Source organism: Vicia villosa, unplaced genomic scaffold (genome assembly GCF_029867415.1).
Source record: "Vicia villosa cultivar HV-30 ecotype Madison, WI unplaced genomic scaffold, Vvil1.0 ctg.000197F_1_1, whole genome shotgun sequence".
Taxonomy (NCBI): domain Eukaryota; kingdom Viridiplantae; phylum Streptophyta; class Magnoliopsida; order Fabales; family Fabaceae; genus Vicia; species Vicia villosa.
This window is the reverse complement of record NW_026705066.1, coordinates 54,807-82,805: the sequence shown is the minus strand read 5'-3', so window position 1 is coordinate 82,805 and position 27,999 is coordinate 54,807. Positions and strand designations below refer to the sequence as shown.

General features: G+C 32.3%; 2 protein-coding genes across 2 annotated transcripts; one reads left to right on the top strand and one right to left on the bottom strand.

Moving 5' to 3' along the window:
* Positions 1-1,236: 1,236 nt before the first annotated feature.
* On the top strand, positions 1,237-2,056 carry LOC131625257 (uncharacterized). The gene is made up of 2 exons (XM_058896137.1): positions 1,237-1,377; positions 1,634-2,056. The coding sequence occupies exons 1-2, from the start codon at positions 1,237-1,239 to the stop codon at positions 2,054-2,056; spliced, it is 564 nt and encodes a 187-aa protein (XP_058752120.1).
* A 3,699-nt stretch (positions 2,057-5,755) lies between these two features.
* On the bottom strand, positions 5,756-27,516 carry LOC131625255 (bidirectional sugar transporter SWEET5-like). The gene is made up of 6 exons (XM_058896136.1): positions 27,474-27,516; positions 27,287-27,323; positions 6,516-6,732; positions 6,240-6,401; positions 6,019-6,141; positions 5,756-5,929 (listed from the first exon to the last, which is right to left on the bottom strand). Exons 1-6 carry the CDS (start codon positions 27,514-27,516, stop codon positions 5,756-5,758), a joined length of 756 nt encoding a protein of 251 aa, XP_058752119.1.
* Positions 27,517-27,999: the final 483 nt, after the last annotated feature.

Sequence of the window (27,999 nt, the reverse complement as noted above, 5' to 3'; positions counted from 1 at the left end):
GAGTATTTTGCTAAAAATAAACTATAAACTTGTGAATAAGTAAGCTTTAACAAATGATTTAAGTGGTAAATAAATGTATTAAGTGGTGAACTTCACCTTGATCTATTACAAAATATCTAAACATTTGTTTTTGAATCAGATTTGAAGCTAATGTATTAGTGATTGTTGGACGAGAAAATGGTTCTGCGGAACGTAACGTAATTTTATTTTTCCTTTCACTTTATTTTTATTTATAATTTCTTTCTCTTAATTTTATGAATTATTTACTCAAATAGATTGGGTCGAGTTGATGGAATTTTTTTCCTGAATGTTAGAAGTTGTAATTCATTGTTTTGTAGAAAATATTGTATTTGACATAGATGTACTCAACATAGTCGAAGTAATGGAAATCAGTTGTATTTGACACAGTCTTATACACAACATATAATTGTTAAGTCGAAATGTAATTTGTATGTTTTGGGTTTGGGTTGTATGTTTCGGACTTGGTTTTATATAGTCCTATACAACATATAGTCAGCGCTTAGGCATGCTATTGTAATTTAAAAATACAGTTTTCATAGTTAGCAGTTTTCAACAACAATTTTATAACAATATTTTTACTTTATAGTTTCTCTCATTTTCCTCTCTTCTTCTTCTTCTTCTTCTTCTTCTTCTTCCTCATCTTTCTTGAAAGCTGTAATTGTTTCAATAAATTGGTATCAATGAGCTCAAATTAGGATTCATAGTGAATATGTAATGGCAAACATAAACACAACATCAACGCAATTTCCAGCGAATCTACCAGTTTTTAAAGGTGAGAACGACGAACGATGAGTTGCGCAAATGAAGGTCATCTTCAAATTTCAAGATGTTTTTGAAATCGTGAATGATGGAGCACCGACATTGGAAGCGAATGCATGTGATATTCAGAAATCTGCACACAAGGATCAAAGGAAGAAAGATGGAAAAGCTATGTTCTTGAATCACTAGTGTGTGGATCCTAACATTTTCAAGAAGATTATTGAAGAAGAAATGTCAAAAGGAGCGTAGGACAAGTTAAAGAACTTGTACGACAGAGATGAAAATCAGAAGAGGGTGAAGTTGCTGCCATTGAGAAAGCAATTCGAGATAAATCAGATGAAGAAAGATGAACCAGTCTCGTAATTCTTTTCAGGTGTGGTGCGATTAACAAACTAGATGAAGGCGTGTGGTGATTAAATTAATGAGTTGCAAGAGATTGAGAAAGTGTTGAGATCTATGACTGCAAAGTTTGATTATAATGTAGTGTCAATTGAAGAGTCCAAGAACCTACCTGAGATGAAGTTGGAAGAACTTCAAGCGTCACCTGAAGCTCATGAGAAGCAGAGGAACTCAGAAAGGGAGAAGGTTATTGAGCAAGTAGTGCAAGCAAGATTCAATAAAAAGTATGGAAAAGAAAAGGCGTAGCAAAGAAGAATCTTGCTAATGATGAGAATTCAAGCAAGAACTCGAAGAATCATAATGATTCAAACAAGAAAGGCATGGGCAACCAGTATCCGGGGAAGAAAGTTAACATGATATACATGCATGTTACAACTGTCAAAGACTTGGTCATTATGCTCGAGATTGTTGAAGAAACAAATAAGCACGAGCATAAGATAATGATGAAGTGCAGTATGCATATGCTGGAGTTAATGATTTTGATGATGTGCTACTAATGGAAAATACTCAATCGAGCAATGGGAAAAACAACATGTGGTACCTAGATTCAAGATGCAGCAACCATGTGACTGGAAATAAAACCTGGTTCACCAAGTTAGATGAATCAATCAAGAAAGTGATTGGAAAGGATGGTCGAAAAGCCAACATCACTAATGTGTTATATTTACCTTCTATGACAAGTAACTTGATAAGCATAGGTCAATTACTTGCTAAAGAGTACAACATAAAGGTAGAAAAGAAGCTGATGTGGGTGTACGATGGTAATGAAAGTTTGATTATGAAAACACCATTGACTGAAAACAAGACCTTCAAAGTAGAGATCAACACGGTTGATCACATGTGTCTTTCTTCGACCATTGTCGAAGACACAAACTGACTATGGAATCACAGGTATGCAAACCTATAATTTGGAGGTCTAGGTATGCTCAACCAGAAGAAGGTGGTGTATGGCTTACCTCGGGTAAAAGAATTAAGTCAAGTGTGTGAGAAATGTTGTAAAGCAAAGAAGGCTAAGATAGCATTCAAACATGACTTATTTATAAAATCGAGAGAAAAGATGGAGCTTGTTCAATTTGATATGTGTGGACCTTTTGAAGTAAGGTCGAATGGAGGTAACTGATATTTCTTAACTTTCATTGATGAATTCACCAGATATATCTGGATTTATCTTATTGAAAGGAAGAATGAGGTATTCACACGGTTCAATAAGTTTAAATTGTCTGCCGAGAAACAAAGTGGATGCACGTTAAAGAAACTAATAACTGATGGTGGTGGTGAATACACCTCTAGAGAATTTGCAAAATTTTGCAACGATGAAGGTATAGGGCTTGAAGTCCTTGCGTTCTATACACCTTAACATAATGGTATTGCTGAGAGGAGAAATAGAATTATAGTGAACATGACTAGGAGTGTGTTGAAAGATAAATATATGCCAAATAGATTTTAGGGGTTAAGCATCTTCAACATCAGTATACATTCTAAACAGATGTCTAACAAAGAAGATAGTCGAGAAGAAACCTTAAGAGGCTTGGACAGGACATAAGCCACATGTCAGTCATCTTAGAGTTTTTGGATCAATATGTTTCAGGCATGTTCATGAACAATGAAGGAAGAAACTAGATGATCGAAGTCAGACCATGGTCCTCATAGGTTATCATTCGAATGGTGCATACAAGTTGTATTCTCAAAATGATGATAAGCTAGTGATCAATAGATATGTTATGGTGGATGAAAGCAAAATGTGGAATTGGACTTAGGAATTAGGCCCAGATATGGAAGAGACAGTCCCAACTATTCTTGAAGAAGAAGACCAATAAACTAAAGTCACAACCAATCAAAATGAAAAACTGCCTGAGCAAAATGTCAAACGATTGACTAGAACAAGAAATGAGTCGACAAGGCTAGATGGATATGAGAGATTTCTAGATCAAGCAGTCGATGCAGATGGTAACTTAATAGAAAAATTGATGATGATGGATGGATCAGAATGAATCAATTTGGATCAAGCCATGAGTGATTCAAACTGGTTAGTAGTCATGCAAGAAGAACTCGGGAAAATTGAGAAGAATAAAACCTAAGATCTTTTCTAAAGAGCTAACAATAAGCCAATTGATGTGAAATGGGTTTACAATTTGAAACGAAGGCCAAATGGTGAAGATGCCAAGCATAAGGCAAGACTAGTGGTGAAAGGTTTTCTGTAAAAACCTGGTATTGATTTCGATGAACTCCATGCACCTATTGCAAGGTTGGAGACAATATAAAATTTTGTGTCGACAGCACCATACATAGGATGGAAGATACATCAGTTAGATGTAAAGCCAACATTTTTGAATGGATCTTTGGAAGAAGATGTCTATGTGAATCAACCATAATCTCATGAGCTTCAAAATCAAAGGGCATAAGTCGTAGGTGTACCGATTGATGAAGGCTCTATATCGCTTGAAGCAAGCCTCATGGGCTTGGAATAAGAGAACATATAGTTTCCTGATCAAAGTAGGATTCACAAAGTGTCTCTGAACATGAAGTGTATGTTAATGATGCAGAAAGGGCCAGTCGAATCATTTTATGCCTGTATGTAGATGATTTTTTTATTATAGATGTAGATGAAGTTGAGATAAGAAGAGTCAAGTCGAAACTGATGCAGGTGTTTGAAATGTACAACCTAAGGAACTTGTCATATTCCTTAAGGATTGAGTTTAAAGACACAAGTGAAAGAGTGTTCTTGCACCATAAGAAGTGTGCACGTGTAAGATATCTTGAAAAGGTTCAAGATGAGTGACTACCACGCCATTAGAGACAGGAGTAAAGTTGAGGAAGGATACAAATGGTAAGTTTGTAAGTGCAACATTGTACAAACATATCATGGGATCCTTGAGGTATCTTTGCAATATCAAGCTAGATATCCATCAAAGTTTCGGATTATTAAGGATATTCATGGAAAAACCCCAAGAATTTCATCCCACTACAATTAAGAGGGTGTTGAGATACATAAAGGGCATGATTGATCATAGTGTGCTAATGCCAAGATAGAAGATGGCCAACGCATATGTATATGTATATGGCTATACTGATTCAGATTTTAGTAGAGATCAAGACAAGAAAAAGAGTATTATGGGTCACAAATTCATGATAGGAGGCGCTTTAATCTCTTAGAACTCAAGGAAGGAAAGCATTGTGACTTTTTCATCATGTGAAGCTGAGTACATGGTTGCATCGTATGCAACCTATCAAGCAACATGGATAAAGATGCTACTAGAAGAGCTCAAGATCATTGAGCATAAGAAAAAGAAGTTGTTTGTAGGGACGACAAGCAAGCCCAAACCCGCGGGCCAAATCGCACCCGAACCCGAGTCAATGGGTGAAAATCCAAATTGACTGTGTTTGAGTTTGGGTTCGGGTGCGGGTTCGGGTAGTGTGAAACCCACACCCGAAACCCAAAATCACACCCGCTTATATATATATATATATATATATATTGTAAAAGTTGTAGGAAAATTGTATTTTATGTATTTTGCTGCGGAATCGGGTATGGGTGGAAAAACCTGAACCCAACGGGTGTGGGCGTGGGTGTTATTTTGCCATCCTAACAATCTTTGGGTTTGGGTTTGAGTTCGGGTGTCGATTTCGGGTGCGGGTTTGGGTAGTGTGAAACTCGCACCGACCCGTTGTCATCCCTAGTCGTTTGTAGATAATAAGTCAGCTATCAACCTAGTCAATTCTCCTATATGTCATGGTCGAAGTAAATACATAGAGAGGAGGTATAATTTTCTCAAGGATCAAGCAAATAAAGGAAAACTTGAACTTGAGCATTACAAGACAGAATGACAACTAGCTGGTATACTCACCAAACCCATGAAGAAAGTAAGGTTCGAAGAGTTGAAGTAAAACATTAGGATGAGAAGTCTCGAAAACATGAATTAGGTGGTGTGTTAGAAGTTGTAATTAATTGTTTTGTAGAAAAGATTGTATTTCACATATGTGTGTTAAACCTAGTCGAAGTAGAAGAAGTTAGTTGTATTCGACAAAGTCGAATACAACATATGATTGTTAAATCAAAATGTAACTTTTATGTTTTGGGCTTGGGCTATATGTTTTGTGCTTAGGCTTTGGTTGCTTGTAATTTCAAAATACAGTTTTCTTACTTAGTAGTTTTCAACAATGATTTTATGATAATATTTTTCCTCTTAAGTTGTCTCTTGTTCTCTCCTCTTCTTCTTACTCATCTTTCTTAAATTTTTTAGTTATTCCAACACAAAATACTTAAAATGAGATTCTTTGATAAAATGAAAAATAAAAGTTTTTGTTCTTTTGATGTTCTCTAGGTGTTTGATAAAATATATTTAAAAATTGATTAAACAATAAAATGCTCTTTAAAATATTATGATGAAATATTTTTAAAACATTCTAAAATATTCTTAAAAACAAAATTAATCAAGTTTATCTCAATTATTAATTATTTTAATAGGTAGATTTCTGATGAATCACAAAAAAACAAAAAATTTAAAGTACATGGGAAAATGTAAAAATAAGTAGAGACACAAGAATTTAACAAAGCTATGATGTTAATTAGGACTCGTCATTTTGCTTCTCCAATACCATTGCTGATTGAGATTTCACGAATAATTGTTCGTTTCATCTCAAGATCATCATTTTTGGTATCATCTTCGATGTTTTCACCTTTGCGAAAATAATAGCAAGCATATAGAATAAGTTGAAAAAGTCCTGAAATTGCTCCAATACCATTGCTTATCTACAAGAATAATACACAAAAGTTTAAAAACATTTTCTTCAATATATTTTAATACAAAAAAATAAAGAAGTAATTAATAGATTAATTACCAAGACATATATATCGAAGGGAGGAAGAATAGCATATGCTGTCCAGCTCAAACCATTGAGAAAGTTCATCAAAGAGAGCCAAAATGGCATATATTTCACACTCTTAGTTTTTATAACTTTTCTCTGTTCATCACAACATCAAAAGATAATTATAAATATAATTATTAAAATATATATGACTATAAATTAAATTTTATTTTAGAAACTTAAAAGAGACTTACCATAATTGTAAGAGGAGAGGTATACATCATTATGTTGAAGATATCACAAATAATACCAACCACCAAAGATCTTTGGGTAGTGCCATGAAGTGCAAACATTGTTATAAGAACAACAACGACGAAGAAAATAATCTCGATGAGAAGAACAATTCGTATTTTTTTCTAAGATTTTTAGGAAGAAGATATAATGAGTTACATAATAGAAAAAATTTATTCAATCTTTTAATATCAAAGAAAACATGAAAAAAAATTAAAAGGAAAAAAAGACATATTTACCCTTCCTTTGTTGGTGGCATAGATATAAAATATAGTGATATAGCCGATTTCGAAAACAAATCCAACACTATTGATGGTAACAACCAAAGTGCTATTTGGATGCACAAAAGGCATTCCATAAAACACCCAACAAGCACAATTCAATAATGTTGCTAAATATGGATCTGACTTGAACTCTTCTACGGACTTCTTCTTTATAATCTTATAGAATGTTGGACTGCATAACAAAACATTTAAATTTTATAAATCTTGATTTTTTTATGTCAATTAAGTGTCACCTCAGTGTTAAATTTTTGATTTTGTAAAATATTAATAATATCAACATTATAAAAAAATTGATCAAATATTTTAAACAAATTTTGAATATTAAATAATAATTAAGATAATTTGTTTAATGTAAAAGAGTTAATGTGATCCATTCAATTAAACAAGATATGGTTTTTAAAAAAATTAAAACAAAAAATATATTAAAATAATAAGAACAGCCTGATTCTGATTGATTCAATATTAACTTAAGTTCATTAATCCCTATACTAAAATCACTTATCAATAAAAATATGGTTCACTGTGAAAAGAAAAACGAAATGAATTTTTCCATGAGAAGTGATCTCAATTTAATTGTAAAAACCATTAATTTCATATCATCATTATTATTTACAATATTTCTCTCTCTAATTATTAAGAGATAAAATGGGTTTAGATAATAATTTTAAAGAAGAAAGTAGATTAATTATTAGATGGTACGAGAAAATCAGAGTAAAGAGAAAAAAGAATTACACTGGTGAGAGTAACAAGCCAAAAGAGATGATATTGCCTGCATACAAAGAAAAGAGAGAACAATTAGGTTAGTTCGATAAGAAAAATGAATAAACTATATATACACGAAATTATTTTAATTTAATGTATAGTTTTCCATGCAAAAATTTATATAACAAAGTTAAAACAAAAAATTCGTTTAAAAAAGAAACATTATGAAAAAATAAACTCGAACCTATGATTCCAACGGCATTACGAATCAATGAATAGTTCACCATTATTTCGAAGTTGTTGTTTCTTTCGGCAAAGTAAGTGTGAGAGAATTATAGAGAAAAAGAAACAAAGGTGATAGGGAGATAAATGAAAAGTTGAGATGTATTTGTTGATCAAGTTTCATTAGTTATTTATTTTGGAACAGTAATATAATTATAATTATCCTTTTATGTTGTGATATATTTCCTCTTTAAAAAATACGTTGACAAAAAATAGTGTTTCTGTCTAAATTGTATTTTTTTTTTGATGTATTTGATCCAAATTTATGTTTAGATACATTAGTTTTTACATTCCCACCAACTTTCTTTTATAATTAGAACTAGTTGGAGCAGTAAGGAAGCAAATTGCCATGATGATTTTTTTCTAATTTGAATTTAAAAAGTTAATAATTAATGATTTTTTTTAAAATATCCAATTTATGCTTAAATTTGTTTTAGATAATAAATTAAATATCTTTTACTAATTTTTGAAGTTGAAAATTTCAAAAGGTAAGCGTTGATGCATTTTAATGTTATGCAAATTGTTGATTTGTATTAGCATTTCTTCCATATATAAATAAAAAATACTTTTCAAGATTTATATATATATATATATATATATATATATATATATATATATATATATATATATATTTAAGACTAAATATATTGGTTGTTTAATAAATTTAATTAAAAAAATTAGTCATATTTTTAACTAGAGGGAGTATCATATTTTGAAGTCTTTACAAAATTTGGATATGATCTGTTTGTTATGAATTGGGAAGGATTTCAATAAAGCTTATTTAAAAATAAATAAAATATTCAATAAGTCATTTTTAGAGAATATATATATACTTCGCTTCCAAAAATATTTTGATATGAATTTCATTTGAAAGGATTTTGAAAAAATGAATTGGGTTAATTTGGTGATTTTCAATATTTATTTTCTTTTAAATCTTGTAATAGTTATATCCTTGTGATAATAATAAAATCATTCAATTTTGTATAATTTTTTAATATTTTGTTGTTAATAAGTATATAATATAATTCGTTTGCTAAAAGAATTCCTTGTTTTTTATTTAATGAATTATTTGATATATTTGTAAATTGATTCAACATGAATATTTTTTCCATCTAATAATTTAAATTTTACTTCATTTAAAATGCAATATATAATTTATTGCAAGATTATAGTATTGCAGCATTATATTTATTTATAAATGATTTATAAATGATTTTTATAAATATTTATTTATTTTACTTGTAAATCTCTTCTGACACTAATAACTATTAAGTAATTTAATAATTTTAATTAATAAATTTTGTAAAGATCATACTAAAAGAGTTCCTTATGGATTTAAGGATGCCAAATATAAAATATATTTCTTTAAAAAATTAAATATTTTAATTTTCAATGTATTAAATATATGATTTAAAAAAATATTTTTTTATTCTTTAAAAATCAATTATTTTTAATCATAATACATCGAATACAATAATTTTCAACAAAAACATATTTTGTAAAATTCTTAACAAGTGTTCCTAGACACTCGTTACAATCTCCTATTCTAAAATTTATCGATTTGATGTACATTTGTGAGTAGTATTTTATAAATTTAATATATTCCTTGTTTATTATATAAAATTGCTTGATAATTGATATTAAGTTAGTCGAAACAACAAATCTTAAACTAATATTAACTTATGTTTCTTGAATTTGATTAAGCTAAACTTACATAATATTTTGCAAGGAATTGTTCATGCAAGATGTAATAGACGGTAGAAAATAAACACAACAATATTTATTTTTAAAAACAAGAAATAGCAAGTTTATGGTTATGTGAATTCTGAAGATTTGAAGCTTGAACTTTACTCTTAATCTTTTTTAGTGTTCTAATGCTTGCAAATCAAATCATCTACTTAGTATTAATCTTACTTTGATAAGTTTCTTGTGGACCAAACTTCTTACTTTGATTAGTTTCTTAGTGGACCAAACTTGTAAGTGTATTAAAACTCTTGGGAAAGTGTTTGGTTGTTCAATAAGTTTTATTTTGCAATATAACAAGGTTGAAGTTTGGAAAAAAAATTGAAAAATCTTCCGTTCCTAAATAAAAACTGTGTAGCATCGTAGAAGCCGCGGTGAAGGAGAGTTTATGATATAACGGAGTGAGGGATATATCTGCAAGGTTACCACTCCAACACCTAAGTCAGTATGTGAGCAAAGAAAGAGTGTTTAAATTGTGCTTGAAACTTGTTACCTGAAATGACATCATCCCACATATATAGGGGAGAGAAATAACTACCTTGCTATCTTTCTGTTGTGGATTACAGAGGACCTTTAGATGCATTGGAGGTACAAATCTCTTTCTTTTGAGTCTCTGAAGGTCCAGTGATCAGGAGAATATTCTAGAAGTTTATTAAATACCTCACTTGGATTTGAGGTGTCACGTGATGTGGTGGTCAAACTAAAAAGGGATATGACCGGTCCAGAAAAATTGCCCCCAAAACTTACCGAGGTCCTAGGAACCATGAGGTCTTTTAACAACCTTGGTCGGTCGTATGGAAGACGTACATCCGATGCATAAAGAATTGAAATGTTTAGAGTGTTTCCCAAAATAAATAAGCGCACTTAATATTTCCTTGTCTCTGTTTTGTTGTCTTTCTAAGTCGTTAACACGTCACCTCAGATATGTGGGTTAGGAAGTGATTACCTTACCTAGGTTGCTGAAGTATTTTTTTATTCGAGGGGGCTAATGGGACAAGAAACGTTTTACCATCGAATTGTTTGATCTGGGCCATTGTTCTTCGTATTAATTTCCTTACAAGAGTGTAGGCGCTAATTTTAAATCTCTTTTGGTGTAATTTTTTCATACTTGTCTATCTTCTTCGTATCCCTTCACCTTATTACCCAAATCTTAAAATATCATTGGTCTCATCAATTATAATGGCAGCAATCGCAGTGGAAGATTATTCTTGGGTCGATCCTTCGTACTTAGTCCACGAGTCTTCTTTCGTTTTAGGTAAGGAGATTTCGTTTGATCCTTTAGAAATAGGGTTTCTTCTGATTGAGAAATATTGCTAGTTTCGGAAGAAAAAATGAATATTTCACAAGTTCGAGGGATGTTTTGTTCCTTTTTATGCCTATATTTTCTAAGACTTAGGTGCTCGCCTTCCACTAACCCTTTTTGAGAAGGAGGTTTTCAAACATTTTCGTATTCCCCCTTCACAACTCCATCCTTGTGCATGGGACTTCGTACGGGTATTCCAATACTAGTATGAATTTAAGAGGAAAGCGAGATTGGATTTTCGAGACCTTTTCTTCAATCTTTTTGAAGTGTGTCATGCTTTGAAGGGTGTCATTTGTTACACGGAACATCGATGATGATTCTGGTCCTCATAACATTTCTCTAAATGTTCCAAAAGTTATTGCATACCTCACGACACTCTTAATGATGTCGATAAGGATATGAAGGCGATTATGGTTTCATTTTCTGACGACCTAATACCTTGCAATTTTAACACCCGTATAATTTTAATATTAATTTAATTTGGAATATTGAATTAATACTTAGAATTATTAAGGAATTTGTGAAAATAATAGAAAAATAATAGTTTATGGCAATTGGGCCATGTGAGGAAATAGTAAAAGAGAGGGGTATGATATAGTAATCATTTTACTAATTTTATTATTATTTTCATAAAACAATTGGTATTTGGGAAACAAAGAAAGAATGTGGAAGAACAAAGGTTTTGGGAACACGAAGAACGTGAAGGAGAACTGAGAAGGGAGAGACAGATCAAGAACTCTTGTCTAAGGTAAGGGGAGACTCTCCATTTAATCTCTATTATTGTATTATGGGTAATAGTATAGATTGGTAGTATTTTTTAGATCAATGGATCCCATATTCTGCTGTTGTGTTCATCTTTGGATTGGAATTTTTACTGTTAATCCCTAATAATTGAATAGATTTAGGTTAGGATGGGTAGAATTGATTGTAGAATTATGAACGGTGATTGTTGAGTGAATTATGTGATGTTAGAATGTGAAATTTCTGGTTTTGAGACCCAAAATCGTAGGCTGTGCAGGTGAAATCGCGAGGAAGACGAATGGGTAAATTGCAGATTTTGAGAACTTCTGCCCGTTCACGTATGGTACGCATATGATATGCGTATAGAGGGAGTGGTACGCGTATGATACGCTCCCCAAATGTGCATCAGAATGCACTTCCTGCTCGTACGCGTATGGTACACGTATGGTGTTTGCTGGTACGTGTATGCCAGGCTAGTACGCGTATGCATGTGTTTTGTATGGAAATATGGATCTGCTCATACGCGTATGGTACGCGTAGGGTGCGTGTTTTGTAATTTTTTGGGCCTGTTGGTACGCGTATGGTCAGCGTGACCTGCAAATTTTGCTGTTTTGTGATGTTTGAAAGTCTGATGACGTGTGACTTTAAACTGATGAATATGTATGAAATATTGTTGTCTGATTTATTGAATGATGCAATTATATATATATATATATATATATATATATATATATATATATATATATTGAACATACTTGTAGATGATGATGATGATGATGATGATGATGATGATGATGAATGATGATGAATGATGATGAATGAGTATAAGATGATTCTACTCATAGTATGATGATGATGATAGTATGTTGTATATATGTTTGCATGCATTCATAATCATTTGATGAGGGTTGTATCCTAATGATGAGAGGATACAGTGAAGGGCAAGATTCCCATTGTGTGGAATCTGTGCTGGCAGGGCCGTATCTGGATGATGATAGATCGGTCGGTGGATCTTCCCACTGGTGATGTTGGTACCACATGCATAGTGTCAGTTTCATACATATGCATGATTTTTCTTATAACATGATTAATATATGTTATGTGATGACTTGATGTTTGTAGATGTGAGACGATGATGTGTATGAATATGAAACAATTGGGTGAGTGATATAACTATGATATGTTATTATTTATGATGCAATAACATTGGTTAACTGTGATGAGACTCACCCTTACTTGTTGTCATTTTCAGATTGAGGATAGCGGCGTGACTTGGTGAGGATTAACTCATAAGTCGGTTTAGTTGTTGTGTTGGTGTCATGCTCTGATAGATGTAACACTGGGAACACGATGTTTTGAGTTTCGATTATAACTCTATTTGTTTATTTTGTTTGAAGTCTGATACATTAATGATGTAATGTTGACTTGATGATTCAATTCTGCTGTGTAAACATGATTTTTATCTAATGAGTTATATTTCAGATGTTTTCAGTGAATGCATGACATATGCCGAACGTGTGTTTCTTTTATTTATGAATTGTGGCACCTCTTTACATGTTACTCTGAATTAATAATTGTTTAATTGTCGCGGGGTACTAGAGGGGTGTTACAATAGTGGTATCAGAGCATAGTCGGTCGTTGTGACCAGAGTCTTAGTGTCAGTCTTTCCTGTGTATATGCGACTAATACGAGTTATTTGTCGATACTTTTGTTCTGACTGGATTATTTGTGATTAAGCAGAACAATGGCTGGAAGAGGAGGAAGAAATGATGACGCTATCGCTGAGGCTCTGGGCATGATTGCTAGTGTGCTTGAAAGAAATACTGTAGGAGCAGGGATTGGTGCTGACAGGCAATTGGGGAATTTTCAGAGGAACAATCCTCCATTGTTCAAAGGCACGCATGATCCCGAGGGTGCTCAGAAATGGCTAAAGGAGATCGAGAGGATTTTCAGAGTCATCGATTGTGCTGATAATCTTAAGGTGAGGTATGGCACACATATGCTGTCGGAAGAGGCTGATGATTGGTGGTTGGTAACTAGAGCTGAACTGGATGCTGATGGTATAGAAGTCACTTGGGCTATATTCAAAAGGGAATTTCTGAGAAGGTATTTTCCTGAGGATGTTAGGGGCAGAAAAGAGATTGAACTTCTAGAATTGGTTCAAGGTAATATGACGGTACCAGAGTATGCTGCAAAGTTTGTTGAGCTGGCAAAGTACTATGTGCACTACAACAATGATGAAGCTAGTGAGTTCTCAAAATGTGCCAAATTTGAGAATGGTCTTCGTGATGAGATCAAGCAAGGCATTAGGTACCAGAGGATTCGGAGGTTTGTTGACTTAGTGGATTGTAGCAGGATTTTTGAAGGGGATAACATCAAGCTGAAGTCATCTCACTCTCACGAGTTGGTTGAAAGAAAGGGTAAGAAGCCTATGGATAGAGGTAAGCCATATGGTAGAGGTAAGTCTGCTGATTGGAAGAAACCCAGTGGGGGAGATTCCAGTGCTCGTATAAGATGCTATAATTGTGGTGAGATGGGGCATCGTAGGAACGAGTGTAAGCTTGATCAGAAGAAGTGTTACAAGTGTGACCAAGTGGGCCATATTGCTACTGGCTGTAAGAAGAGGGTTGTGACTTGTTACAACTGTGGTGAAGAGGGTCACATCAGTCCGAATTGTACCAAGCCAAAGAAGAACCAATCGGGAGGAAAGGTTTTTTCTTTGACCAGGTCAGAGACTACTCCAGAAGACAGATTGATTAGAGGTACGTGTTTCATTCATGGCACACCTTTAGTTGCGATTATTGATACTGGAGCAACTCATTCTTTTATTTCTTTGGATTGTGCTATGAGGTTGAATCTAGAGATATCTGACATAAATGGAAGTATGGTTATTAACACTCCTGCGTCGGGTTCAGTAACTACTTCGTCTGCATGCTTGAATTGTCCGGTTGACATTTTTGGTAGAGAATCCGGGATGGGCTTAGTGTGCCTTCCGTTGAAACAAATCGATGTAATCCTAGGAATGAATTGGTTGGAATTCAACCGTGTTCATATCAACTGTTTTGCAAAAACGATAATTTTTCCTAAAGAGGTTAGTTCTGATGGTATGGAAATGACAGTTAGACAGGTGAATGAAGCTATCGGAGATGGTGCAACAGTGTTTATGTTGTTTGCATTGATGGATTTGAAAGTGAAAGTGGCGAGTGGCGAACTACCAGTGGTATGTGAGTTTCTAGAAGTTTTTCTGAAAGAGGTGAATGAGTTACCACCAGAAAGAGAAGTAGAATTTTCTATTGAATTGGTTCTGGGAACTAGTCCAGTGTCGATGGCACCGTATCGTATGTCGCCGTCTGAATTGGTTGAACTGAAGAAGCAGTTGGAAGAATTGCTTGAGAATAAATTCATTCGTCCTAATGTTTCTCCGTGGGGTGCGCCTGTGTTGCTAGTGAAGAAGAAAGAGGGTTCGATGAGACTGTGTATGGATTACAGATAATTGAACAAAGTTACTATCAAAAATCGATATCCATTGTCGAGGATTGATGATTTGATGGATCAACTGGTTGGAGCATGTGTATTTAGTAAAATTGATCTGAGGTCTGGGTATCACCAAATTCGTGTGAAAGATGACGATATTCAGAAGACTGCTTTTAGAACAAGGTACGGACATTATGAGTATTCGGTAATGCCGTTTGGAGTTACTAATGCACCTGGTGTTTTTATGGAGTATATGAACAGGATCTTTCATCCTTATCTTGATAATTTCGTGGTGGTGTTTATGGATGATATTCTGATATATTCTAAGAATGAGGAAGAATGTGCGGAACATCTTAGAACTGTATTAGGGCTGTTAAAAGAGAAGCAACTTTTTGCGAAACTGTCGAAGTGTGAATTTTGGTTAGAAGAAGTTAGTTTTCTGGGACACGTGATTTCCAAGAATGTTATTGCTGTCGATCCTACAAAGATAGAGGTTGTTCTCAGTGGGAAGCGCCGAAGTCAGTGTCAGAGATTCTTAGTTTCCTTGGTTAGGCAGGTTATTACAGGAAGTTTATAGAAGGCTTTTTAAAGTTAGCATTGCCGTTAACTAAATTTACCAAGAAGGGTCAGACTTTTATTTGGGATGCAAAATGTGAAGAAGGATTCCAAGAGCCGTCAGAAGAGTTATCATGACAGGAGGAGAAAAACACTTGAGTTTCAAGAAGGAGATCATGTGTTTATGAGAGTTACTCCTATGACAGGTATTGGTCGGGCATTGAAGTCAAAGAAGTTGACTCCACGTTTTATTGGACCATTCCAAATTTCTGAAAGAGTGGGGGAAGTCGCATATCGTATTGCTTTACCGCCGATGCTTGCCAATTTGCATGATGTATTTCATGTGTCTCAGTTGAGGAAATACATTTCGGATCCGTCCCTTGTGATCCAAGTAAATGATGTACAGGTGAAAGACAACTTGACGGTTGAGACTTTACCTGTGAGGATTGAAGATCGAAGACTAAAGCAATTGTGTGGCAAGGAAATAGCTTTGGTCAGACTAGCTTGGGGAGGACCTGCTGAAGGAAACGTTACTTGGGATCTAGAGAGTTGGATGAAGGATTCTTATCCGGAACTCTTTACCTGAGGTATGTTTTTGAGAACGAAAACTCTTTTAGTGGGGGAGAGTTGTAACACCCGTATAATTTTAATATTAATTTAATTTGGAATATTGAATTAATACTTAGAATCATTAAGTATTTTGTGAAAATAATAGAAAAATAATGGTTAATGGCAATTGGGCCATGTGAGGAAATAGTAAAAGAGAGGGGTATGATATAGTAATCCTTTTACTAATTTTAGTATTATTTTCATAAAACAATTGGTATTTGGGAAACAAAGAAAGAACGTGGAAGAACGGAGGTTTTGGGAACACGAAGAACGTGAAGGAGAATTGAGAAGGGAGAGACATATTAAGAACTCTTGTCCAAGGTAAGGGGGGACTCTCCATTTAATCTCTATTATCGTATTATGGGTAATAGTATAGATTGGTAGTATTGTTTAGATCAATGGATCCCATATTCTGCTGTTGTGTTCATCTTTGGATTGGAATTTTTACTGCTAATCCCCAATAACTGAATAGATTTAGGTTAGGATGGGTAGAATTGATTGTAGAATTATGAACTGTGATTGTTGGGTGAATTATGTGATGTTAGAATGTGAAATTTCTGGTTTTGAGACCCAAATCGCAGGTTGTGCAGGTGAAATCGCGAGGAAGACGAATGGGTAAGTTGCAGATTTTGAGAACTTCTGCCCGTTCACGTATGGTACGCGTATGATACGCGTATAGGGGGAGTGGTACGCGTATGATACGCTCCCCAAATGTGCATCAGAATGCACTTCCTTCTCGTACGCGTATGGTACGCGTATGGTGTTTGTTGGTACGCGTATGCCAGGCTAGTACGCGTATGCATGTGTTTTGTGTGGAAATATGGATCTGCTCATACGCGTATGGTACGCGTATGGTGCGTGTTTTGTGATTTTTGGGCCTGTTGGTACGCGTATGGTGAGCGTGACCTGTAGATTTTGCTGTTTTGTGATTTTTGAAAGTCTGATGACGTGTGACTTTAAACTGATGAATTTGTATGAAATATTATTTTCTGATTTATTGAATGATGTAATTATATATATATATATATATATATATATATATATATATATATATATATATATATTGAACATACTTGTAGATGATGATGATGATGATGAATGAGTATAAGATGATGCTACTCATAGTATGATGATGATGATAGTATGTTGTATATATGTTTGCATGCATTCATAATCATTTAATGATGGTTGTATCCTAATGATAAGAGGATACAGTGAAGGCAAGATTCCCATTATGTGGAATCTGTGCTGGCAGGGCCGTATTTGGATGATGATAGATCGGTCGGTGGGTCTTCCCACTGGTAATGTTGGTACCACATGCATAGTGTCAGTTTCATACATATGCATGCTTTTTCTTATAACATGATTAATATATGTTATGTGATGACTTGATGTTTGTAGATGTGAGACGATGATATGTCTGAATATGAAACAATTGGGTGAATGATATAACTATGATATGTTATTATTTATGATGCAATAACATTGGTTAACTGTGATGAGACTCACCCTTACTTGTTGTCATTTTCAGATTGAGGATAGAGGCGTGACTTGGTGAGGATTAGCTCATAAGTCGGTTTAGTTGTTGTGTTGGTGTCATGCTCTATTTGTTTATTTTGTTTGAAGTCTGATACATTAATGATGTAATGTTGACTTGATAATTCAATTCCGCTGTGTAAACATGATTTTTATCTAATGAGTTATAATTCAGATGTTTTCAGTGAATGCATGACATATGGCGAACGTGTGTTTCTTTATTTATGCCGAACGTGTGTTTCTTTATTTATGAATTGTGGCCCCTCTTTACATGTTACTCTGATTAATAATTGTTTAATTTCTGCGGGGTATTAGAGGGGTGTTACAGGTTCTATGGAGGAATGGAAAGAGGTGTTCGGTAAGTTTGTTTGCTTCTTTTCTAATAAAGATTGTGCAACTCCTTAACCAACTAGTTGTTGACCATGAGGAGTTTTTATTTCCTTGTGTTCGTTCCATATGGTATGTTCGCTAAAGGATCGACATGACCTTGCTGAAACGAAGAGGAAAGTCTTGAAAAGGATCGTCTAGAACTGCAAGGTCGCATGGAGCATGGGTCCATATTAACTGAAGAAAGACATCTCTATTGATCCCTAACTAAATTAGCTAAGCAGGTGGACAGCCTTGAGGAATTTCTTAGGGAGATGGAAGATGTTATTTTCCTTTGTGGAGTTGAAGCGGAAATTATGTCTCTTGTTACCCGAGGTGTTGCGGAAGCCCTGGCCAGATAGGGGAGAGTATATTAAAAGGAGATGAAGCTCTTTGGGGTCAACTGACTATGCTAAAATCTTAATATCAGGAGCATTCTGATATCGAGTCCTTGAAAAATAGTGATTGCCAGGGTGTAATGTATCAGCTGGAATCTTTAGCTCCAGAACTTCTTGTTTTTTGTGCTTCCTTCTGTCTTCTTTGATTGCTTTATCATGTATTTTTTTTTGCGGAATACCTGCATGCATAATGTTATATGTGGTTGTTTTGTATTTTATTTGAAATACCTTGTTGTATTTAGCACTTGTTTATATATTTAGCATTACGATTCTTCGCACTTTGCCTTCATCTAGCAAGATACTATCATGCATCTGTATTTGTATAGAACTTTGCGTCATAAAGGATTGTTCCCAGTCAAATTAAGAATATCCTCATTGTCATACCCCAAAATTTGCCCATATCATTTCTCCTTTCAAGCTCATACCAAAATTAAAGGCTCAAAGACACATCCTCCTAAACAATGACTCAAGCAACTACGGTTTTGAATTCTCTAAAGAAAATCAATGAATCAAAGACTCCAATGGATTTCATATGGCTTATGATGTTTCAAACTATCTCTATGGCAAAGTACAAGCTTCAATTCCAAGGATTGGCCAGTCAATTGCTCAGAAAATCAACAATTAACTAGTTTGACCTAAAAGTCAACTGTGGTCAAAGTACAGTCAAAGTTTCCGATTTTTGGTCAACATCCTTATTTTGAAGTATCATTCATCATTTGATCAAAGATTGATTATGATTCATCAAGGAAAGTTCAGAAATCAACAAAACCTAAAAGTTCCTAAATTAGGGTTTCATAGGAGAAAGTCAACTAAACTTTGACCAGCCATAAATTGTACATGGAAAATCATAAATTTCCCATCTAAAGCTCATTTTAAAGGAAATTGAATTCTCTACAATTTTGTCTCTCACAAACCCAGTCTAAAAAAGATTCATTTGAGGGATATGGATCAAAACATTACAGGTCCTTTTTGAAAGTCAACCAAAAGCAGTTTTTTGTCAAAGCCCATATCATCAAGATAAAATATTCAAATGAAAAAAGCCTCCAAAGTGGCTTGTAGAGTACATCTTGAGGTTTCCAAAAAGTCCTAGAACTCCTTCATATCTTAAAAATTGAGGGAGATATGCCTTGTCAAAGTTGGACAATTTTAAGAGAAAAAATGTGAAGTAAATGGCTCCAAAATGAGTTTTCTTGCAAATGGGCCTAAGTTTTTAAGATCCAATCTTGTTACTCAAGTTATCAAAAAGGTCCAAGTCCAAATCCACGAATCATTGATTAATTTTTTTATTTTTTATTGAATTTAATTCATTAAAAAGTAATATAAAAATCAAATAATGTGGAAAATATTCAAAAGATTTGATTTGTTTTGGTTCTAATCAATTTCAATCACCAAGTTACTCCATAATTGATTCAAAATTCGGGTAAGGAAAGATTGATACAAGATTTATACAAAAAAATCCAAAAATTGGAAGGATATTCAGTCAAGTTTCAATCAATCTTCAATACCAAGATTCAAGGAGATTTTACCAAGTTTTGTTGACCTAAATGTTGCTATTATATCAACACAATCACCCCAAACCTTAGGGACGAATTTTTGGTGGCTCTGGACCCCTATTCAAACTCGTGGAAATTCAGAAAAAAGGGAGATACGAATTTTCCATTGTAGTCCAATTCAAGGGGGTTTGAAGATCAAACAAGTATCCTGGAAGCATTCTGAAGCTTTCCCAATCAGTTCCAAGCATAACAACGTTTGGAATCATGTTCAAAAAGCCACGATTTTCTTCACTGTGTCCAAAAATCGTTCTCATAAATTCACACCTCATTAATGGATTTTGATTGCATATTCTTGTTAGTTATGATGCCTGAAGCGTGTTTGATTGTTTTAATTTAAGTTTCGGTTCATATATGACCATTCACCATTATAGGGTTCAAAGCATCTCTTTTTGGGAGTTTCGTTTTTAGGCTAAATCGGGCAAAGAAACCGCTACCATTGAGTTCAGAATGTTGAGCTTGATCGATCTATGGTATTTGTTTGTATTATCATGGTTGTTGTGTGTTCTTTTTAGTCGCAGGTGTTTTCGCTATGTTTTTTCACCTGTGGTTAAAGGTATGCAAATTTTCCAAAAAAGCTGAAGGACATGTGTAATACGGTGAACTGACTTTATTTGAAATGTGCGGATAGTAAGAGTCGCCACCGACTTTTATTTTATCCAAATTTATCAGAAAGGCTAAAAGAACAGGAAAAAAACTTTTTAAAGAAAACTGAGTTTGAGGGGTAATTATGAAAAGGGAAGGTGTAAGGCACCCTTTGCATCCATGGTTTTCCATGGGCTCTTAGTTGCTTAGCTCACTTGTTTGTTTGAAATGTTTGAAAAAAGTGTCGTGTGCGTTTAGAAAAACAATTTGATTTTGAGAATGTCTAAAAAGACAACGTTAGAAAATGGAGTGTGAAAAGCATTTGATTTGAATTGTTGTGAGCAAGCACTTAAGAGCTACCTACCCTATGTTCGAAAGGTCTTTCCCATACTTTAAAGTTTTCCTTGGGCGATAGTACTATCCACACCATTTGGAGGTAGGTAGTCCTATACATTGGATGTGCGGGTCATCAAAGGGTCATCGAATCGTCACAGGGGCTATCCATACCATAAAGAGGGTAGGAAGTCCTATGAGATGTGAATAGTCAAAAAGGCAACCAGTAGAGATACCTTAGCAATCCGAAGGGACTATCATCATTTATTGAAGGCAACTCGAGGGACGAGATCATTTCATCGTAGGCAACTCGAAGGGACTATGATCTTTATTCCGAATGGGCTATGATGATTTTGAATCGTAGGCAGCATATTCTAAGGTATCTCTACGCTCGAGGGACTTGACTATTATTTTCCGAGGCAACCAAGAGGGGGTACCCTAGAGGTGAGTGAGTGCAAGTGTGTTATGTTTAGTTTATTTATCTTTGAAGTTAGTGATCTAACGGTTGATTAAATTATCTTGCCATACACACCCCAATTAACATACATCTAAGCAGTATAAGGTTTGTAGAAAAATAAAGGTGCGGAAAGTAAATATCCTACACTATTACATGGCTTCGGGGATTAGGGATTACATAACCAAAAACCGGGGGTGCGGAAAAGAAAAGCCTAATAAACTATTACAACCCAAAATGTAAAGGCCTATTTAATGTTTAGGTTTGATTATTTATTTAGTTATTTTTGGTATATATTATTTATTATTATAAACAAATATTAACTCCGTTTAAAATTAAATTATTCTATTTATTTTTCATAAAGATTTGCTTTTGTGTCTATCCATAAAATAATTAACGTTTGAGAAAGCATTTGTAAAATTTAATCATTGTTTAATTTATTTATTGGACAAAACTTATGTATAATTTTTTAGGTTAAATATGACAAATGTATTTAAATATCATTTAGTGAGTGAAAATAGGAGAAATTTACATACGTTGAAGAGGAAATTATACATTTGTCATATTCTCGTTGAAAAATAATAAAAACCGCACATAAAAAATTGTACCTAAGTTTTTTTCTTATTTATTTCGGTACCATCCAAAGTGCTGTTTGGACGCACCAATGGCATTCCATAGAAAACCCAAAATGCACAATTCAACAATGTTGCAAGATACGGATCTGGTTTAAACTCTTCCATGTTCTTCTTTATAATAATTCCATAGAAAGTTGGACTGCAATAAACATTTTTGGTTGTCAATTGTCATTTTATTTTGTGTATTATGAATAGTATATCAACAATAATGAAAATATTCAATAATAATGAAAATTATGTATATGTTTAATATAGATGAGTTCAACTGATCTATAAAAATGAATGGAAAATCATAAAAAAAAAAGTTGAAATGCAAATTATATTAAAGTAATAAGAAGAAAAATTAAAACATATATTTAAATTATTTTCTGTTTATTTGATATAAATAGATGGTCATCCAATCACATATTACCAATTAAAAATTAATGAAAATGTTTCTAAAACATTAGAATATGAAATGAATAATTTTGATGATCGATTGGATCTAAAGCTGATTATTAGATGAAAATAGAATAAATATTATCATGTAATTCAAAATATTATAAACAAGAAAAACGTAGTAAAGAGAAAGAAGTTACGCTGGTGAGAAAAATAAGCCAAAAGAGATGACATTGCCTGCACACAGAAAAAGATCATAATAAAAACTCAATAAACAAAATGCATAAACTATATTAAGCTTTTTATTTTTATTTAACATATATTTTTCATGAAAAAATTAATTAAAACTGGAAATTAGAAACATTGTGGTGAAAATGTTGCACAAACCTATGATTTCAACGATTGTACGAGCTAATGATTCTTTCACCATGTTGTTTCTACAGAAAGAGTGTGAGAATGTCACACAGAAAGAGAAAAGGATGAGATAGATAGAGAGATAAAAGATATGTAAAGGCCTATTTAATGTTTAGGTTTGATTATTTATTTAGTTATTTTTGGTATATATTATTTATCATTATAAACAAATATTAATTCTGTTTAAAATTAAATTCTATTTATTTTTCATAAAGATTTGCTTTTGTGTCTATCCATAAAATAATTAACGTTTGAGAAAGCATTTGTAAAATTTAATCATTGTTTAATTTATTTATTGGACAAAACTTATGTATAATTTTTTAGGTTAAATATGTCAAATGTACTTAAATATCATTTAGTGAGTGAAAATAGGAGAAATTTACATACGTTTAAGAGGAAATTATACATTTGTCATATTTTCATTGAAAAATAATAAAAACTGCACATAAAAAATTGTACCTAAGTTTTTTTCTTATTTATTTCGGTACCATCCAAAGTGCTGTTTGGACGCACAAATGGCATTCCATAGAAAACCCAAAATGCACAATTCAACACTGTTGCAAGATATGGATCTGGTTTAAACTCTTCCACGTTCTTCATTTTAATAATTCCATAGAAAGTTAGACTGCAATAAACATCTCTGGTTGTCAATTGTCATTTTATTTTGTGTATTATGAATAGTATATCAACAATAATGAAAACATTCAATAATAATGAAAATTATGTATCTGTTTAATATAGATTAGTTCAAGTGATCCATAAAAATGAATGGAAAATCATAAAAAAAAAAATTGAAGTGCAAATTATATTAAAGTAATAAGAAGAAAAATTAAAACTTATATTTAAATTATTTTCTGTTTATATGATATAAACAGATGGTCATTCAATCACATATTACCAATTAAAAATTAATGAGAATGTTTTTAAAGAATTAGAATATGAAATGAATAATTTTGATGATCGATTGGATCTAAAGTTGATTATTAGATGAAAATAGAATAAATATTATCATGTAATTCAAAGTATTATAAACAAGAAAAACGTAGTAAAGAGAAAGAAGTTACGCTGGTGAGAAAAATAAGCTAAAAGAGATGACATTGCCTGCACACAGAAAAAGATCATAATAAAAACTCAAAAACTAAATGCATAAACTATATTAAGCTTTTTATTTTTATTTAACATATATTTTTCATGAAAAAATTAATTAAAACTAGAAATTAGAAACATTGTGGTGAAAATGTAGCACAAATCTATGATTCCAACGATTGTACGAGCTAATGATTCTTTCACCATGTTGTTTCTGCAGAAAGAGTGTGAGAATGTCACACAGAAAGAGAAAAGGATGAGACAGATAGAGAGATAAAAGAGATGTAAAGGCCTATTTAATGTTTAGGTTTGATTATTTATTTAGTTATTTTTGGTATATATTATTTATTATTATAAACAAATATTAATTCCGTTTAAAATTAAATTCTATTTATTTTTCATAAAGATTTGCTTTTGTGTCTATCCATAAAATAATTAACGTTTGAGAAAGCATTTGTAAAATTTAATCATTGTTTTATTTATTTATTGGACAAAACTTATGTACAGTTTTTTAGGTTTTTTTTTTTTTTGATAAACAACTCATTTAATTCAATAGATGAAGAACAAAGAGTACAAGCATAGGGCATTTCCCATCCACCTTCTAACAATACCACTAATAACAAAAACAACAAAGATTTGGACATCATTAACTTTTGAGAACTTAGAAACTATAATGGTTTTACAAATCTGAATCCCTAATCCAAACAGCCAGACATAAATCTTCCACAGATAATACATGAGTTTTGGAACCACAATCTTTAAATCTATCCATTTAAGGATCATATCTTTAGCTTTTGGACGCACAAATCGATTATATGGGTTCTCAAGGTTGAAGAAACTCGACATCTGTGAAGAAGTTATTTGTTGAGAGGAAAAGAGTGTCTTCTTTGCAACAACCATTGATAGGTTCTCACTCAAAACCACAAATACCACATCCAAGCATCTTTGGTGCATTTCAACAAACACCATAAATGCAACCTTAACACAGCTTAAACAAGAGAACAAAACACACCAATCCAAGAAAGAAAACAAGTTAATATTACGTGAAACAGAGAATACACAAACCAGGCCTTTGTCTTCTGGCGGCGGAGGCTCCGGTGGAGGTCTTTTTTCATTTTCGATCCGCTTTGGCCCATTGGTTGGTGACAATGGTTTTGAAGTTGCGAGAACTTGGTGGTTGTTATCGAAAGGTAGAAAAATCATGATGAAGGTTGGAGTTAGAAAAGAAGGGTTGGGTAGAGAGAGGTTTTTTCGGTGGAGGTAGTGGGTGTAGGATAATGGGGCCATCGAAGTGGAAACGAAGGTGATGGCGGACGGAGGAGGTGTTTTGGGGGAGGAAATGGGAGGGGACAGATCTAGGGTTTCACTGGTTGAAAGGGAGAAAACAAATCACCATAAAGATGAAGAAAACCAAAATAAAAAGGGAAGGAGAACCACCACAAAGAGGGAGGAGAAACCCCAAAACTAGCTGGGAAAATCGAACCACCACTACCCCTCTATGAGGTGGGAGGAAGAAGAACCGTTTTTGTCCAACCTATTCCTTAAAAACTTTGCAAGTACTCCACCTTACAATTTTTAAGGTTAAATATGTCAAATGTACGTAAATATCATTTAGTGAGTGAAAATAGGAGAAATTTACATACGTTTAAGAGGAAATTATACATTTGTCATATTTTCATTGAAAAATAATAAAAACCGCACATAAAAAATTGTACCTAAGTTTTTTTCTTATTTATTTCGGTACCATCCAAAGTGTTGTTTGGACGCACAAATGGCATTCCATAGAAAACCCAAAATGCACAATTCAACAATGTTGCAAGATATGGATCTGGTTTAAACTCTTCCACGTTCTTCTTTTTAATAATTCCATAGAAAGTTGGACTGCAATAAACATTTTTGGTTGTCAATTGTCATTTTATTTTGTGTATTATGAATAGTATATCAATAATAATGAAAACATTCAATAGTAATGAAAATTATGTATATGTTTAATATAGATGAGTTCAAGTGATTTATAAAAATGAATGGAAAATCATAAAAAAAAATTGAAATGCAAATCATATTAAAGTAATAAGAAGAAAAATTAAAACTTATATTTAAATTATTTTCTGTTTATTTGATATAAACAGATGGTCGTTCAATCACATATTACCAATTAAAAATTAATGAGAATGTTTTTAAAGAATTAGAATATGAAATGAATAATTTTGATGATCGATTGGATCTAAAGTTGATTATTAGATGAAAATAGAATAAATATTATCATGTAATTCAAAGTATTATAAACAATAAAAACGTAGTAAAGAGAAAGAAGTTACGCTGGTGAGAAAAATAAGCCAAAAGAGATGACATTGCCACACAGAAAAAGATCATAATAAAAACTCAATAAACAAAATGCATAAACTATATTAAGCTTTTTATTTTTATTTAACATATATTATTCATGAAAAAATTAATTAAAACTAGAAATTAGAAACATGGTGGTGAAAATGTAGCACAAATCTATGATTCCAACGATTGTACGAGCTAATGATTCTTTCACCATGTTGTTTCTGCAGAAAGAGTGTGAAAATGTCACACAGAAAGAGAAAAGGATGACACAAATACAGAGATAAAAGAGATATAAAGGCCTATTTAATGTTTAGGTTTGATTATTTATTTAGTTATTTTTGGTATATATTATTTATTATTATAAACAAATATTAATTCCGTTTAAAATTAAATTCTATTTATTTTTCATAAAGATTTGCTTTTGTGTCTATCCATAAAATAATTAACGTTTGAGAAAGCATTTGTAAAATTTAATCATTGTTTTATTTATTTATTGGACAAAACTTATGTATAATTTTTTAGGTTAAATATGTCAAATGTACTTAAATATCATTTAGTGAGTGAAATTAGGAGAAATTTACATACGTTGAAAAGGAAATTATACATTTGTCATATTCTCGTTGAAAAATAATAATAACCGTACATAAAAAATTGTACCTAAGTTTTTTTCTTATTTATTTCGGTACCATCCAAAGTGTTGTTTGGACGCACAAATGGCATTCCATAGAAAACCCAAAATGCACAATTCAACAATGTTGCAAGATATGGATCTGGTTTAAACTCTTCTTTTTAATAATTCCATAGAAAGTTGGACTGCAATAAACATTTTTGGTTGTCAATTGTCCTTTTATTTTGTGTATTATGAATAGTATATCAACAATAATGAAAACATTCAATAATAATGAAAATTATGTATATGTTTAATATAGATGAGTTCAAGTGATCTATAAAAATGAATGGAAAATCATAAAAAAAAAATTGAAATGCAAATTATATTAAAGTAATAAGAAGAAAAATTAAAACTTATATTTAAATTATTTTCTGTTTATTTGATATAAACAGACGGTCATTCAATCACATATTACCAATTAAAAATTAATGAGAATGTTTTTAAAGAATTAGAATATTAAATGAATAATTTTGATGATCGATTGGATCTAAAGCTGATTACTAGATGAAAATAGAATAAATATTATCATGTAATTCAAAATATTATAAACAAGAAAAACATAGTAAAGAGAAAGAAGTTACGCTGGTGAGAAAAATAAGCCAAAAGAGATGACATTGCCTGCACACAGAAAAAGATCATAATAAAAACTCAATAAACAAAATGCATAAACTATATTAAGCTTTTTATTTTTATTTAACAAATATTTTTCATGAAAAAATTAATTAAAACTAGAAATTAGAAACATTGTGGTGAAAATGTAGCACAAACCTATGATTCCAACGATTGTACGAGCTAATGATTCTTTCACCATGTTGTTTCTGCAGAAAGAGTGTGAGAATGTCACACAGAAAGAGAAAAGGATGACACAAATACAGAGATAAAAGAGATATAAAGGCCTATTTAATGTTTAGGTTTGATTATTTATTTAGTTATTTTTGGTATATATTATTTATTATTATAAACAAATATTAATTCCGTTTAAAATTAAATTCTATTTATTTTTCATAAAGATTTGCTTTTTTGTCTATCCATAAAATAATTATCGTTTGAGAAAGCATTTGTAAAATTTAACCATTGTTTAATTTATTTATTGGACAAAACTTATGTATAATTTTTTAGGTTAAATATGTCAAATGTACGTAAATATCATTTAGTGAGTGAAAATAGGAGAAATTTACATACATTGAAAAGGAAATTATACATTTGTCATATTCTCGTTGAAAAATAATAATAACCGCACATAAAAAATTGTTCCTAAGTTTTTTTCTTATTTATTTCGGTACCATCCAAAGTG

Coding starts and splice junctions, on each gene's coding strand:
- LOC131625257 (XM_058896137.1), top strand. CDS start 1,237: ATGACTGCAAAGTTTGATTATAATGTAGTGTCAATTGAAGAGTCCAAG. Junction 1,378..1,633: donor GGGAGAAGGTTATTGAGCAA/GTAGTGCAAGCA, acceptor GATGAAGTGCAG/TATGCATATGCTGGAGTTAA.
- LOC131625255 (XM_058896136.1), bottom strand. CDS start 27,516: ATGGTGAAAGAATCATTAGCTCGTACAATCGTTGGAATCATAG. Junction 6,733..27,286: donor GGCTTATTTTTCTCACCAGC/GTAACTTCTTTC, acceptor TTTGTTATGCAG/TCCAACATTCTATAAGATTA. Junction 6,142..6,239: donor CCTCTCCTCTTACAATTATG/GTAAGTCTCTTT, acceptor TGTGATGAACAG/AGAAAAGTTATAAAAACTAA.